The 17211-nt window shown below is 52.2% G+C and overlaps 1 protein-coding gene across 1 annotated transcript in view; it reads right to left on the bottom strand.

Moving 5' to 3' along the window:
- Positions 1-14355, bottom strand: part of LOC144728497 (uncharacterized) — a 57657-nt gene extending 43302 nt beyond the window's left edge. Inside the window, exons 1-8 of the mRNA XM_078607986.1 lie at positions 14332-14355; positions 10097-13804; positions 8368-8487; positions 7037-7256; positions 5389-5558; positions 3795-4168; positions 2366-2424; positions 1118-1327 (exon numbers count right to left, since the gene is read on the bottom strand). Of these exons, the coding sequence (XP_078464112.1) occupies positions 1118-1327; positions 2366-2424; positions 3795-4168; positions 5389-5558; positions 7037-7256; positions 8368-8487; positions 10097-13804; positions 14332-14355 (4885 nt within the window). The remainder of the gene's footprint in view (positions 1-1117; positions 1328-2365; positions 2425-3794; positions 4169-5388; positions 5559-7036; positions 7257-8367; positions 8488-10096; positions 13805-14331) is intronic.
- Between the last annotated feature and the right edge of the window lie 2856 nt (positions 14356-17211).

Genomic DNA, 17211 nt, shown 5'->3' on the forward strand with positions numbered 1-17211 from the left:
CGACCAACCGGCATTTGCACCTCCGATTAGCACGGTTGGTATACGTACGGTGCCAAAGAAGTTCAACATACATGCACGGCTAATATTTCTGACAATGGCCCTTCGTCCGAGCAGGGCTAATGCCCGAATACATTGGCTTGCTCCATATATTCTGTTAGTTATAAGGCAGTGCTAATGACAAAGGTGGGGAGGTATTTGTTTAAAACTTGTCCTTGTATCAATGATATTAGTCCATGGGTAGAGGTTTAATACGAGTGTTTTTCAAGAGGTAAAGAGACTTTTTGATACTAATTGTGTAATTTATTGTTGGTGCAATCCCGATAAGAGTAAAAATCGCGTGGCAAATGGCGCATCATCTTGGTAGTCTTAAACAGAAGGCCACAAAGAAAATACAATTAATTTTTGTTGAGCCTTGACAGCCAGATGCTTGTGTAAAGGCCATATGTTTACTTATTTTTTCCATTATCATCACAAACGCAGCTTGGATCCATCAGTACGAGCGAGACGATAAAGCAACAAAGGACTGAATGTGAACGACGAGAAAATTAAGGTCGCAAGCTTTCACCAGAAAGGTAATCGTGATAAAAAAATATTGGGACACATTTAGTCTGATGACGTTTTGCCTTCCAGGAAATGTAACACTTCTTGTCACCAGCACTTCATGCTCGGACATGCTGGACAAAACCAACGTGGACTGTCCAAGGAGTGGCGTTTTTAGCATAACGTTAATCGATATAATTGTTGGGAAAGCTTTGACGGAAACTTCTGCATATCCAGCAGACAGTTAAGCCCGAGTCCGCTTCGGACTCATGTTTGTTCGGAACTTTAAAGGAAGTTTCACGTGAAAGGTGGTTTAACAGTGACGGGAGGATGTGCATGTAGTGTTGTGGCCGTGGTTTAACGACAACCACTACTTCATTGCTGCTACCATTAGGAAACAAATGAGCCACTGGTGCAGGTGCACAGCGCCTGAGGATGGCAACGCAGTGAAAATTTGCAAATGACGACGTGAAATTTTACTGGAAAGTGCCGTTCATCTCTTTACGTATTGAAACGCTCTCGTATGACAGGATAACAAGAAAGAGAAAGCGAGAGAAGCGAATGCCAGAATGCTTACCTCCCAAGGGCTTGCCAGCATCGCGCGGCCTAGCAACTTGCGAGGCCTGCTGAGCCTGCGGAGCCTGGGTCTGAGCTAGCGGCCCCTGCCTGCCCGCCCTCCTCCAGCCTGGGTCGCCCTCACTAGGCGAGTCCCTGGCTCCCCCCGGGGCTTCCGCCTCAACCTGAGCATCTTCTTTCCTTCCCGCTTTACCCCTGTCTGTCTTTTTCACTGGATGCAGACATTGCACGACCTACTTATTTAACTTTTTTAACACTTTTTTGGCAATCAATATAATATTGTTACAATAAAAAATAATGACAATGTCATTTATTTATCAGGAAAAGCTTCACCGAGTCTCAAGACTCTTGGATGGGAGAGTCTTGCTACCTTGGGATGCCCCCGACCGATTCCTTCCGAATTAGTGTTTTGCTCGGAGACAGAACTGGGACGCCGGGAGAAAACTCATGCATGCGAAGGGATAATACTCAAAAAGGTCCACGCAGATGGGTTCATGAACTCATTTGATATTCAGCGCACCTGACTGCATAATATTATCGAACCAGCAGTGGTGAAGAAATATGGCTTAATGATTGAAGCCAGGATTGGAGGGCCACGTAGAGATGGGCAAGGCTCCGAAATCTACCGGGCTTGCAAGGTGGACCGGAGGTTAGAGTACAGCCAAGTGGGTTTGCCAAACCATGCGTGCAGACCGTTTGAGTGTATGTCCCCTCGATGTATGGTGGGATTTCTCCACGTAACGCGGCTTTCCTCCCCCATCCAAAACAGGAATTGGCCAAACGTTCCAATGAAAGACCTCGCTGAAAGCACAGCCTTGAATCTAATTGATTATTTTACAGATAAATAAATGACAGTATTATTATTATATATAAAAAAAAACAGAAAATTACGTTTACAAAAATATGATTTCATATTTTAACTTAATTTTTACGTTTAAATTCATAAAAGTTGCGACACCGGTTGTTAAAAAAATAAAAAAAACACATCAAGATGTGCGACATCGTTTAAACAATGCAATTAGCAAAATATTGACGGAATCACAAATTGCGGAGGTTACATCGGACGGACGGTAACACTGGGCGTGAAGGAGTCACACATTGTGAGGGTGAAGAAAGCATTAAGCAGACAATTACAGTTGCATCAGCAGACCACCACCACCACCAGCAGCAGCAGCAGCAACGGCAACAATCGTAGCAAATCATGCCAGGCATTTCGTTCTGTAACCAAAAAACCCGCGTGCCAACGTACCCTGCTTTGGTGTGCTGTCCGGCTGCGTGTAATACTGTAGGTTCTGACACTTTCGCATCCTGGGGTAAAAAAACGAGGGGGAATCGGAGCAGAGGTAGACGCACAGATACAGCAGACGGACAAAGACAAAGGTGTAGGGTGTTGCGGCAGAATTATGCTAGCGAGCACCGGGTGAGGTCCTCCACGGTGCACGAGGGGAAAACGAAGTCGGTACCACGCCCCCTTGTCCCCAGTTGTTATGTTTACACAGCTCACCAGGTACCCATTACATGCCGAATTGACCGAGTGAAGGCCGAGAACAAGAACTTTTTGATAGTACTGTACATGCCACACTGATCTTAGTCGTGGCCGGGGCACAAACTCATTTCGCCCGGTTAGGAGCACAGTGCACTAACCACTATGTTTTCGCTCCGCAACAATAAACATACAGACATCCAATAATATATTAAATTACACTTACCTACACAGAGACAATATGCTCAAAAAGACGGATACAGATAGACACACACGTACATACATCTAGACACGTAATTACATATACAGATGGACACAAATGCCAACGCTCGGATTTTCAGACACGGTCATAAAACACATACATAGAAGCACATAAGACACACACACAAGCCAAAACAAATGCTGACACACGCCAACTTAATAGAAATGATCCCACGATTAACTTAGAACTGAGGTTACGTTTGAAGACTAAATGGACAAACCAGAATCAGCGGTCATGGGAGTGGATAAAGCAAAAAGCAATTTGTATCGTAATGAACGTATCCTTTGCATTGTTTCTAGATTTGAAGCTTTCGTGACTGCAAGGATTCATACTCTTAGGTTTTTTCGGTAAAGTCACGTAGGTAAAAAATGATTATAATAAAATAATAATAAATGAAAATAACTAAATTAAATCACGACGTTTCGGAGGCAACACAAGTCTCCGTCTTCAGGTGGGACCGTCACAGCCAAATTTACTGTATCATACAGTAAATTATTATTTTATTATTTTTTTTACCTACGTGACTTTACCGAGTATGAATCCTTTGCATTGCCTCTTATTGAATTTGTGTTGTTTGTACATCTTCGCTCCGTCCATTGGTCGACATCAAGGCTCAGCAAACTAAAATAACAAGACGATAATTTTTTTTTTTATTCGGGGAAAAAAACCCCACAATATTCCAAGAGCCGCAATGCAACGTGAATACGAGGCGGTGGGTCCTTAGTAAATAACGCGTCACGAAGCGATCCTCTAAAGCGCCGCATGCGCCTCCAGAGCTGCAGGTTGCCGACCGATTGCCTAAACGAACTTGGCTATCGATGGGGCGATCAGGACCATCCCTCCACCCGCACCGCCCCCTTTTCCCTGGACAATTGAGAGGTGACTGGCGAGCGAGATGCGGCGTGGTGGGGGTTGGGGGCTCTGGCCACTCACTTGCAGCACTGCTTCTTGATATTGCGACCTCCAAACTTGGGCTTGTCCAGGCAGTTGGCGCACTCGCCGCAGTCGGCCTCCACCCGGCAACCGTCGCACTCCCCGCATCGGCGCGAACGGCGCAGCCTCCTCATCGCCGTGCGCCGACCGCCGCTGCCTCCGGACGGCCCTGGCGCCGGGGGGGCTGCCGCTGGCTGAGCGGCCGCCGATGCCGCCCCCGCTGCCGCCGGCATGGAAACCAGAGCGGGGGGCGCGGCGACGGCGGTGGTGGCGGTGGGAGGGGCCGGGCCGTGCGGGGACGCGGACGACGCCGGCTGCTGAGCAGCCTCGTTGACTGTGGACTCGGCCACCCTTGAGGAGGGCGATTCGGACGCCTGTTGGGAGGGGATGGGCGGGGATGTTTGCGCGTACATAAGTTGAACTGCTTTCGCACTGTGCGTAGCCAACCGTGCTAATTGGAGGTGTGGGGGAAGGACAACTAATTCTAGATTTGAAGCTTTCGTGACTGCAAGGATTCATATTCTTAGGTTTTTTCGGTAAAGTCACGTAGGTAAAAAATCTAAATTAATAAAAGTAAAATAAAATAAAATATTTTATTTTTATTTTACTTTTATTAATTTAAAATATTTTATTTTTATTTTATTTTACTTTTATTAATTTTTATTTTTTACCTATGTGACTTTACCGAAAAAACCTAAGAATATGAAGGACAACTATATGCTGAAAATAGTTCTGAAGAATTGAATTTGTCCATCTAGATCAGGGGTCGGCAACAAAAATAACAAGAAGAGCCATTTCTTTCCAATTCGGTACAAAATTCAGTATTTCAGAGCCGCAATGCATCTGAGTACATACTGTACATACGTACATATCGTCAAGAAGCAGCCCGTAAAGAGCCGCATGCGGCTCCGGAGCCGTAGGTTGCCGACCCCTGATCTAGATGATTTAAAAGTGCATAGCTCCAGTGATTTCCTAATATCCGAAGGAAGAGCGTTCCAGACGGCCGCAGAATCTGAAAGCGCAATGCGGTGATCGTCTTTGTTCGATGGTCTGCCAAAAGCCGCTGCTGCGAGGATGACCTGAATTTGCGTGCTGTTTTATTCTCCTTGACGAGATCAACAAAGTATCGTGGTTCAATTGTGGCAAGCACTTTGTGCGTAATGACTGTGACCTTACAATGTATTCGTTCGGATGGCGGTGACAGGTGACGTCCGCTGAGGGGCAGGGATGCTTATGGGGTATTTTCTGCAGGGCAGGTAAGGCTGGTGGTGTAAAACAATATGTATACACACACAAGTGCAGCCCTGTAGTTTCTTGCTTACGCAACTAAAGAGGGCTTTAGAAAGCCCCCAGAGCAGATGTTTTGGCCTACTCTGCCACGTTGGTCAGACGTCCTGGGTACACACACTTCACCCTCTGCCACGCGACTTGCTGATCGACTGCGGGGAACCATTATACTATGCGATGTTGCACAATATCGCCATGCCGCGGCAAACTCAACTAAGCTCCGAGCCCGATTGAGCCGCCGAGAAGCGGACAACGTCGGGGCGAGCGAGCGAGCGAACGACAGCTGGCAGAGCGCGGCACGGCGTACCGCGGAACAGGAGAGCGGTGCACTGCCGCGGTGCACCGAGTCGCACGGCGTGAGGGTCACGCGCGGGGTCAGGGAGCCGGCCTCTCTTGATGCCGCCTGCCCCTCGTCCGCGGAGGCAGAGCCGGCGGTGGCGGCACCACCGCCAACACCGTCTGAAGCCTTCCCAGCGTCTGCGGGGAGAGAATCGTCGGTGAGCGTGCCGCGTGGCTCCATGGGATGTTTATCGTGATCGTCGAACGAGGGCCCAAAGGCTTGCGACACACAGTAGCCTGCAACTTGTTGTACGACTTCTCGAAGCCGGATTCAGGCATTCAATATATAAGGAATCCAAAAAAGCCGTGATCAGACCACTGTTCGCTAATGAAGCTGCACGCAATAGGCAACAAGATGTGTACGTGCACCAGCGGTTCTCAAGATATATAAACTTACTGTATTTACCTGTTGTATGGAATTCGGGAATCCTCCATTGATGTCACGCGCTCTGCTCGTGCTTTCTAGCTCTTTCGCATTTTTTTTTATGTATTAAATTTAGAGATAAACTAAGTCAATTGTTAGCGTCAAAACGTACACGTCCAGTGAACCTTGGCATTCATCCCGACTGTTTAGTCATTAAATTGCGTTGTCAGTAAATTCCAAAACATTTATTCCATTGCTATGAAGTGAAAGTCGAATGTCTTTGGTGGTAATCGCATATACATTTAATTAACCAGAAATGCAATTCAAATGATCAAACGTAAAATATTACAGCCATTCTCAATAGACCAGGAGCTGGAAGGCCTTCCCCCCGCACCATGTCAGTTAAAAGGGAGTTTTGACCATACTTCAACCTACTGGGCAGTCCAGGCTGGTGAAGGAGGGGGGGGATTAGGTGGAAAAGAAAGCAAGAGAGCAAGACTGGCCAGAATCGGGTTCTCCGATTTTTCCCTCCACGTTCAGAAATCAAAATCACGCGTTTGGATTATTTTGCTGCTCGAAATGTCCACATGGCGACTAGCCACTTCGTTGAGCTATCATTTGTGGCCAAGTCGCTTCTGAAACAGAAGCTAACAGCTCAGTGGGCTTTACCTGGTAAAATAAAAAGTTTAATTTCATTTGTATAGATTTGTTTACCTTTCCTATGCTGTTTTTTGTATTGTTTTTGGTTGTCACAGTCTGACCCGCCCCTAAAGGACATCTGTAAAAATGAGCTTCATAGCTCATCGGATTCCTCCAGTATCAATAAATAAATATTCTGATTCTGGATTCGGGATGCCTGTAATGACATCATCGGAGACGCGCATGGCAAGATGACATCACATGCCGTTCTCGCGCTTGGCGCAGAGACCAGAAACCCAGGATAAATCCCCCCCCCCACCCATCAACTCACCCACATACCCACCGTTATTTCGTCACAAAATCCTGCTTTAGCCAAAGTCTAAGTCCAGTTGTTTTTTCTCTCTCTGGATTTCATTTAGTCATTCGCTTCGTCTATCCGGCGAAAGATAGTCTCATCATCATCACGATCCATGGGCAGATAGCCCATAGGTGTTCACTGTACATTTCGTCATTTGTTTCCACTTTCCTTTGTCTTGTGCCAATATTCTCAAGCAGTGAAAGATAGTCTTGTTCATTCGAAATGAACACTGCCACGCACCCACCCATCCCTTACCAGCGCCACCGCTGCGCCTGCCCTCGGCCACCGGTGCAGGTGCGAGGCCAGCGTTCGTGGTGGACCCGGCGGCGCCGGCTGAGCCATTGGTCGGGTGAGCGCTCAGGAGCAGAGCGCGCGGGAGGCCCAGGGCCACGGCGGCCCCGCGGCACACGTGCTTGATGCGCGGGCCACGAGCTCCACCCGGCTCGGCGGGGCCTTCCGACGAGTTGTCGCTGTGCTGTGTGCGCCAGCGAGCGAGCGAGCGATCGTGTGCGACACCATCCAAAATATCAGTCAAACATTCATTCCGCAAACAATCGCAGGGTTTTTCTTTTTTTTGGGTCCGCCGAGCCGACGTAGGCTGATGAAGGGTGACAATCAAAATTTAATACGATTTTATGTCATGGTGAAACTGCCACTATTTGGACAGATATGTAGGATGTACAACAACAGGAAAATTAAAAGTGTGTTGTTTGGAAATATGGAAGGACCTCACAGCGAATGGCTTGAAGACGACATAAGAGATTGGTGCCGGAAAGATGTGGCACCTTTGAGCATATTGGCAAAAAACAGGAAATTTGAAATAAATTACGAAATGTGCAGTGGACACCTACGGGATATCTGCCCATGGATCGTGATGATGACGATGATGATGAATGGGATGGTATTTGTTTTTAGGGTAGTCACTGCCGATCGGGCAGAGACCAACAACGCACGACGCTTGAGTACCCACGAACACCCAGATTCAAACTCGTAGTTTTTTCAGTAAAGTCACGTAGGTAAAAAATGATAATAAAATTAATAAAAATAAAATAATAAAATTGCTGTAACAGCAAATCTGGCTGTGACGGTCCCACCTGATGACGGAGACTTGTGTTGCCTCCGAAACGTCGTGATTTGTATTATTTTATTTTTATTAATTTCTATTTCATTTTTTACCTACGTGACTTTACCGAAAAAACTAAGAATATGAATCCTTGCAGTCACGAAAGCTTCAAATCTAGAACCCAGATTCAAACCCAGTATTCCAGCAGTGCATCTCATTGGTGCCTACTCTGTCTCATCATCAGCATCCTGAGAGACCAGGCCACCTTCAAGTGATGCGTTATTTTGAACTACTCAATTACACCCACATCAATTCATGTATTCTATGATTATTTTTGTCTTTCCCCAAATTTCAAAAACACTGCGCCTATTGCCATAATGTCACGAGACCGACACTAATATAATGTCATGAGCCGGGCATCTGTGACAGAGCGAGCGGTAGGTCACGGGAAGCAGAGAACGGCTTCCCTTCAAGACAACCTCGTGAATTCTCCATCTCGTGACGTGGCGCCGATAGCACTCACCTCCCGCGCCGTTGACGGCCCGCTCTCTGGCGGGGCGTGCCGCTTGCGCTTACGGGACGGCCTCTCGCGGTGGTTCCATGCGCCGGCTGCTGTCGCGGCAGGAGTTTCAGCCCCTGTCGCCTTCAGCGGCACCACAGGGCACAGCTTCAGCATCGGCAGTACTCGGCGTGTGCGGTGGACCGTTCCACCAGGTGTGTGCGTGCGTTAGTCTTTTGTTTGTGGTGGGGGCGGTGATGTGGTGTTTAGCACGCTGAGCAACGAACCCGGCGACCCGAGTTCGATTACCGCTTACGACCAACAACAATGGCGAATATGTGAACCGGTGGAATTGCATCAGTCGTGCCGTCACTGTGCAACAATGCTACGAGTCATCGACCAATATTGATCTTTACTCGTACGTGGGTTTTAATTTATCCTGGCAACCCTATCTCATATGTGGGTTTTAATTCATCCTGGTAACCCTTTCTTCCACTTGTGGGGAGCGGTGGTATAGCGGTTAGCGCACTTGCGTGACGAACTCGGCGACCCGAGTCCCGCTCACGATCAACATCAGTGGCGACCATCTGAATTGGTCCTGGGCCTCCCCCAGGTCGACTCAGCCTCAAATAAGTACCTGGTGCGGTGCATATACATCGCCACTAGGGAGACAAAGGCGGCTGGGCGTGGTGCTGGCCACCCACCCCATCGGGTGCCGTGCCGGCCTTCATAGGTGCTCACTAACAGCACTTGCCCCAACAGTCTGTTGAGGCTATACACAGTGGATCTTTCTCTTTATGTTTTAATGTGGGGAGCTGTGGCGCAGGGGTTAGCACACTGGTAATTGAACTTGGGCAACTGGTTAATAGCGCTAGTACCACTAATAACTGCACCCCCAATAAACTTGTACAGTATTTGTATAATATATGCAATGTTTATTTCTAAGCTGTTAACTGGCAGGCAATTGCCTTCCCAAGATCTTACTCTTCTTCACTATCTCAGAATGAGTGATCTTTTTTTTAGCCTGCAGAAATCCGATGAGCCGTGAGGCTCTTTTTCACACATGTCCAGTCGGGGTGGGTCAGCAAGCTACAACAACCACCTGATGGTGGGATACTTCGAGGGCATTCCTGGGAGGCCGCATGTCTACTGTGCAGCAGCAGCAGCTGTGAGATCTGACGGAGGCCAAAAAGCGTTGGCGATGTCTGCGGTGGTGGCATCGACGGCTTTGGCTATGACAACAACTCGATTTTGATAAGGACGCGTTAAATAGTGCTTAACACGTAGGCTTTCGTCACCAATATCATCCAAAAAATAGGGATTTTTGGGTTAGATCGTGTGAATATAAATGTGTCGTTAAACCCGCCACCACCCGACACAACCAAGTAGTAAGGCTTGCCACGTAAACAGAACATGTCAATTCGTTACTAGTACACATCCACAACATATACAATCGGAGTACGACGTTCGGCAGTAATTATAACTACCTTCATCAGGCGTCAACTCAATTGGCGTGTTCTGTTTGCGTGACAAAATCTGACGTGACAAACCGTGTCGGGTGGTGGCGGGTTTTACGACACATTTATATTCATGCGATCTAACCCACAAAACCTATATTATGGAGATTACAGACCACCGCAACGAGCAAGCGCAGACGATGCCTCAAGACGACATTACAGGCAAGGGGGGTTGGGGGGAGGGGTGAACGACATGGGCCGTCAAGACGAGAGCTTCCGACGGCGCCACCACCCACCTGCGCCCGTCGAGCCTTGCCCCTCTCGATGCGATGGAGCTGCGCCCGCGCCTTCTGCAGCAGCGTGCGCAGCTTGCGGTCCGCCGTCTGCCTCGGCGGCCGCTCCCTCTGTCCCGCGCTGTCCTCTTCCCCCTTCCCCGGCTCGTCGTGGTCGCCGGGCTCACCGTCGTCACCGCCATCGTCGTTATCGTCGTCCGAGCGTTCCGCGCGCCGCTGCCCTTGCTGCCGCTGCTGCCTCTGCCCGCCGGCCGCCCTCTCTCGCTGGCGCTTGGCGGAGGCGCGCGTCTTCACGGCCTCCGCCTCCTCGGCGGTCGCCTCCGGGGACACCAGGGGCTTTTGCGCCGATGCGGCGGCGGCGGCATCGGGGTCCTGCGCCTCGCTCTCAGAACCGGCGCCCCTCTGCCTCCTCCGCCGCATCATCATCAGCATTGTTTTGCCTTTCCTCTTCATCTTTTTCTTACGCTTCCTCGCCATGCTGCTGCCACCATCCTCCTCCTCCTCCTCTTCTTCTTGCTCTTCTTGCTCTTCCTCGCCGTTGCGCTGGCGCCTCTGCAGACGCTTGTGCCGTTCGGCTGGGGGCACGAGGTCGCCAAATGCCGGCACGCGGCCGATGCGAGCCAGGAGCCCCCCAACCGCGGCCGAGTCGGCGCCGGCGCTTGCCACGGCCGCCCCGTCCGGTTGAGGGGCGCCGTCGAACCCAGAGCCGCACGGCACCGCTGCTAGGGCATCGCCGGCTCCGCCGCCGTCGTTCCCCCACTGCTGCCGCTGGCGTCTGTCGGGCCGGAACAGCGACTGCGGCGCCAGCAATCCGCCGGCGCCCCCGGGAGTCGTAGCCGGCGAGGAAGAAGGAGACAGAGCGCCGGCGAGGGACGCCGCTCGGCTGCTGCGCGTTCTCATGCCGTGCGTGGGGACCCGCGACAACGACGGGGACCTGGATCCGCCGCGCCCGCCGCGTCCACCGGAAAACGGCCGCTTGCGCCTGGCGCTGGCGACGGCGGCGGAAGCGGCCGGGGAGCCGTGCTGGAGGCACAGCGGCCGGGCCGGCTCGCCAGACGGGCGCTGGGGCGCGCAGGCGGCCGACAGCGACTCGTAGATGCGAAGGTGAGCTTCTGTGGGCGTGAACGTGGGCGCGCGCAGCAGCGGTCGCCGCCCGGCGCTTGCCGGGGACGCTGGCTGCACCGCCGTCGCCGTCGTGGCGCCGGTGTCGAACCTCTGACGCGCCGCGAACTGACGCTGAGCGGGAAACCTGCACGCGGCGGGCAGGTTGGCGGCGGCAACCCCCGACGGCGGGAACGGTCGCCCCGGCGCCACCAACGTGGCCGGCGCTACCGTGGCAGCCGCCGCCGACGACGCCGACGAGGAGGTCGACGAGGAGGCCGACGACGGCGACGAGAGCCCTGCGGCGACGGGGGCGAACGGGGGCGGCTGGGACGACACCGGCGCCAGCAGCGCCGGACCAGGGCCGCAAGCCACGGCCGGCGAGCACGAGAAGCGGCCGGGGCGGGCACCCGCCGACGCCGCCGCCGCCGCCGTTGACGACGAGACCGACGAGGCCGACTTGGCGGCCAGGCCGGGCCGCGGCGGCGCCAGCCCGACCTCCTCCGGCGTGAGCGGCGGCAGGCGGATGTTGTCGAAGACGGGCTGGCGGATGAGGCCTGCCTTGGCGTACTTAGCAGAGGAGAACGTCGGCTGCTGGCGACCGTCCGGCACGCCCGCCGGCGCGGACGCCGAGCCCGGCGGTGCCACCGGGCCCCAGCGGAACGTCGGCTCGCGCAGGATAGAGCGGCGGGCGGTGCCCGCGGCGGCGCCGGCGCCGGCTGCGGCGCACGCGGCGCGAGCGGGTGGCGGGACGAGCATGGGCAGGGTGTGCGGGTGGGGGTGAGCATGCGGGTAAACCCACGTCGTGAGTAGCTGGGGCGCCGCCGCCGTCGGCGGTGCCCCCGTGGGCCCCAGCGCGTGGGACAAAGTCTGCCCCAACGAGCCCAGCCGGCGCTCGCCGTTGAGCATCATGGGCGGTGCGGCGCGCTCGGCAGAGCCTAGCTCTCCGAGCCGGCGCTCCGAGTCAGAGCCTTCGGACGACCCCCCAGGGCTGTCGGACCGTGAAGCCGAGCCCGAGGAATTCTGGGACTCCTCTTCCTCCTCTTCCTCCTCTTCATCATCGTCGTCTTCCTCCTCCTCCTCGATCTCCTCCTCCTCCTCATCTTCCTCGTCATCCTCCTCCTCATCTTCTTCCCCTTCCTCCTCCTCCTCGCCCGACTGGCTGTCAGAGTCACACGACTCCGACGAGGGTGAGGAAGACGTGGTCGAGGTCACCGACCCGCGTTGGCGCCCACGGCTGCCAATGCCGGGGCCTCCCTGCACATGCCTGTGCTGCTGTAGCTGCTGCTGGTGATGATTGTGGTTATGGTGATGGTGGTGATGGTGCGCCATAGACGCCTGCGCCGACAAAGACGGAGACGGCGCCGCCACCGCCGCCGCTACAGCCGCGTCAAACCCCTCGTCCTGGATGAACCTCTTGGGCGTGCGGATCACGCGGGAGGAGCGCGAGCTTACGGCCGGCATCACGAAGCGCCGGCCCACGCGCGACCGCTCCCTCCGCCCGCCCCGGCCCAAGCTGCCGCTTGGCCTCACTCCGACGGGCAGGGGCCGTCCCGCCCGGCGCCCTCCTCCCACAGCCACCGCTGCCGACGCCACAGCTGTCCTCCGGCCTCCGCTGCCCGGCTTGATGACAACGGCGCCCCCCATTCCCCCGCGGCCACGCTTCTTGGCTCGTTGCAGCAGCTGGCGCGCGAGGCTGGCATCAACGCGCTGCTTGCGCTTGGCCAGGACGCCGTCGCTTTCCCGGCTCGTTGAGGGCGGGCGACCGCGTGGCCGGGATGCCCTGGCACCGTCCTCGCTAGCGTCTCTGACCGGGACTTCCAGTATAAACGCCGCTGCTACCGGCGCCAGCGGGACCTCGGCCTGCGCCCGGGAGCTGCCGGCGATGGAATCGTCCGACATGGCCACGTCCTCGGCAGCGATGCCGCTGTTGTTTTCCACCGATGTTCGTTTCTCCAGCGACGGCTGCTGCTCTGCTTCTGCCTCCCGCTTGCGCTCCTCCTCGTCCTGTTGCTGCTGCTGCTGTTGCTGCTTCTCTTGCTTCTTTTGCTGCTGCTTCTTTTTCTTCCGTTTCCGCTTCCCGCGTGATTTCTCCGCCCTCTTCTCCGCCGCCGACCGCTTCTTCCGTTTGCGCCGTTCGCGTTCGCGCCGCTTGGACAAGCGCCGACCCTCCGTCTCCTCCACCTCCTCCTCCTCGCCCGCCTCCTCCGCCCCCTCCTCCGCCCCCTCCTCAGCCTCCTCCTCCACTTCCGGCACCAACTCCCGCGGCCGTTGCTGCTCCGACGCCAGAGATGAAGAAGACGTCGGCGGTCGGGGCGGCACGGGCGGCGATGCCGACTCACGCAAGCGGCGGCTCTCAGAGCGTGGCTTCCCACGGCCGTGCTTGCGCCCTACGGGTGAGAGGTCAACCACGGGGTTGAGGTCGAGGTGGAGCCAGGGCGACGCCAGGCCCGGGGTGGTGGCGTTGGACGGAGCCGAGGAGGTCGCCCTGCGGCGGCGGGATTCCGGGGAGCGCTCGTCGGAGCCGCTACGCGGGGGGCGGCCTTCGTGGGAAGAGGAAGGAAAAGGAAGTTGGGATACCGTCGTCACACCAAGGGCCGGAGTTCCTGCCTGACCAGCGTCGATTATTTGTCACGGGTCAGGGTCGCGATTCGACGCAAGGAACAATTCTGTTTAGTCTATTTTCACCGTCTCGTTCTTACCTGCAGTTTTGTTCGCACATTTAGCATCAATGTATGATTAGCACATCGTTTGCGTGTACATTTCATATCCATTCCCACTCGCACAATGTGATGCATAAGAATCGATCGTAATCACCGCATGACGATGCCTACATACTGCTGCTGTATGAAGCACAAATTTGGATATGCTTAGAATCCTGGCTTCAAATCCTGGTTTGTGTCAGCTCGTGATTAAACCGCACCTCCGATTAACACGGTTGGCAATGTACAGTGAGAAAGAAAATCAACATACGTACATACAATAAACCAGTTTACCGCTACATCATAGGTTTTCGTAGGTGTACTAGTACAGCTCTCTGATGTCATTCTGAGTTGTACCACATGCTGTTCGGCATCACGCACCACGTGGTGGGCGCTCGCAACCGAGGGCGAACATGAGCTGCTCCAATCAGTTACCAAAGAGGCTCCCAGCAAGCACATGGAGTGAAACAGCAGACACCACGCTGAACAGCCCGCAGTGAAACCCACAAAACACATCAGAGGGCTATATCCGGTTTGTATGTATGTTTAACTTCTTTCGCACCCTACGTAGTTAAACGCGTTAATCGAAGGTGCAGAGGAAGGACAACAAACTAAACACATAAAACTGCTCTAAAGAAATTTGTTTTTAATCGAGATTTAAAAGTGGATAGCTCCAGCGGCTTCCTAATGCTGGATGAAAGAGCGTTCCAGACGGCCGTCGCGGCGATCAACAACCGTAAACTATATCCGCTTTTTTTTTCGATTTAAAGCTTTCGTGAATGCAGGGGTTCATCTTCTTGGTTCTTTCGGTAAAGTCACGTGACGAGAAGACAGAGTCAGAGTCTGTCTTCTCGACAGACCTGTTCTTCACCTGAGGACGGCTGCTTGCGTCGTGGCCGAAATGTTTTATTTTTATTATTTCCATTCTACGTGACTTTACTGAAAGAACCAACAAGATATATCCGCTTTGTATGCACGAACGCAGGCAGAATTTATTTCGTGCCGTGCGTGGCCAACCTTGCTAATCGGAGGTGCGGTTTAATCACGAGCCGACACAAACCAGGGTTCGTAGCTAGGCTTCTAAGCATTAAATTTCGATTTAAAGCTTTCGTGACCACAGGGGTTCATCTTCTTGGTTCTTTCGGTAATATAATATTATATTTTATTATGTTTTATTTTTATTATTTTATTATTTCCATTCTACGTGACTTTACCGAAAGAACCAAGAAGATACTTCTAAGCATTGCTGACGCGGCGATGATGAACAACCATGACGGTGGCACTTGCCTCGTGGTCGACCTGGCGACGGTGCGGGGCTGGGCCGGCGGCGAGCGCTGCGCTTGCTTGCGTCGTTTTTGGGAAAACCTTGGAAGTCCTCCTCCTGCAACCAAAAAAAACAACAACGGTATGATTTAGTAGTAGCTTTTTACCCTTTTAACTGGTACAAAATCTGACACCTTTATACAAGGCATCATGTTTGCAATAACCGCAACACAAGCAGTCAAAATGCAAACAAAAAGAAACAACTCTGATAATGGTAATGATATGCACTGTCCTTGAAGTTGATTGGTCCACACCCGAGACAGCTTTCCTTAGAGCCTAGTCTCCATTGGTGTTGGACCAGATGACGCCAAAAGGCGTACAACTCAACAACAGTGCACTATCAGAGTATTGAGAGCTCGGGGTAAGCATTTACACTATGAGACCTCCTTTACCAGTGGCAAAATATAGTACAAGGCATCATGCAAACATGATGCCTTGTATAAAGGTGTCAGTTTTGTACCAGTTGAAAGGGTAAAAACCTACTACTATATTTTGCCACTGGTAAAGGAGGTCTCATAGTGTAAACGGTATGATTGTGTGTATGTTGAACTTCTTTTGCACCGTACGTAGCCAACCGTGCTAATTGGAGGTGCGGTGGAAGGACAACAAAACTGAACACAAAAAAGAAGTTTAAAAAAAAGGGCTCAATGGCAACGTTTCCTAGATGTGGAACGATCGGCACCTTTTGTGTTGGTGGTACGGTAAATTGCCTTCGGGAACAGGACTTGTATCAAGAGTTATTTTTTCATCTCATTTGTAACATGTCATTGTAACGCGATGCCACCTTGTGTGGCATTTCATTTGTCCTGTCTATCTCGTTCATAGGTCTCATTTGTACTCTCATTGTACTGTAATTGGTGCCTTGTTTGTGGCGTTTCATCTGTCCTGTCCATCTCACCTGCACTGTGTCTCAATGTATTCATTTTTACTGTTGGCAATTTCACCTCCGTTTAGCCCGGGTGGCTATGTACGGTGCGAAAGAAGTTAAACATACATACAAATACGGTCGTGTCTCGTCTATTCTGTCTCACCTGCACCGTCTATTGTATTTGTTCTGTTCCTTGTATTGTAATCAAACATAGTCCTGATAAGCCAACATAAAAAAAATCACTCGTGAAAAATAACCAATTCTCAAATGCACGATTCTATGCATATGTATTTCTTCATTAAATTAATCTTTGCATGCCTAGCCTTACAATCAAGAGTCTCGACCACTCTACACCTGCAATCCACCCAGGTGAGCAAGAGATGGAGGGCAGCTAACCTAGACAGGCAATGCAAGTAAACATGCAGAGTACAACAAAGGGAAAACCTACAGCCAGATGATGGAACTCTGTAGGGTGTTGAACATAGGTGCCAGAGGTGTGGACTCGAGTCATGTGACTTGGACTCGAGTCAGACTCGAGTCATGAATTTGATGACTTGCGACTCGACTTGGACTTGCATAACAATGACTTTGTCCCACCTATGAGATGTGGACTCGAGTCATGTGACTTGGACTCGAGTCAGACTCGAGTCATGAATTTGATGACTTGCGACTCGACTTGGACTTGCATAACAATGACTTTGTCCCACCTCTGAGATGTGGACTCGAGTCATGTGACTTGGACTCGAGTCAGACTCGAGTCATGAATTTGATGACTTGCGACTCGACTTGGACTTGCATAACAATGACTTTGTCCCACCTCTGAGATGTGGACTCGAGTCATGTGACTTGGACTCGAGTCAGACTCGAGTCATGAATTTGATGACTTGCGACTCGACTTGGACTTGCATAACAATGACTTTGTCCCACCTATGAGATGTGGACTCGAGTCATGTGACTTGGACTCGAGTCATGAATTTGATGACTTGCGACTCGACTTGGACTTGCATAACAATGACTTTGTCCCACCTCTGATAGGTGCACGTGGAGAATGCTACGAATTTGACAGTGGAAAACGGAGGTAAGCAACTTGGAATTTTCGCTCGAAAACGTGGCAGGAAACAGCC

The sequence above is a fragment of the Lampetra planeri genome, chromosome 29 (assembly GCF_965212315.1).
Source record: "Lampetra planeri chromosome 29, kcLamPlan1.2.h2, whole genome shotgun sequence".
Classification (NCBI taxonomy): domain Eukaryota; kingdom Metazoa; phylum Chordata; class Hyperoartia; order Petromyzontiformes; family Petromyzontidae; genus Lampetra; species Lampetra planeri.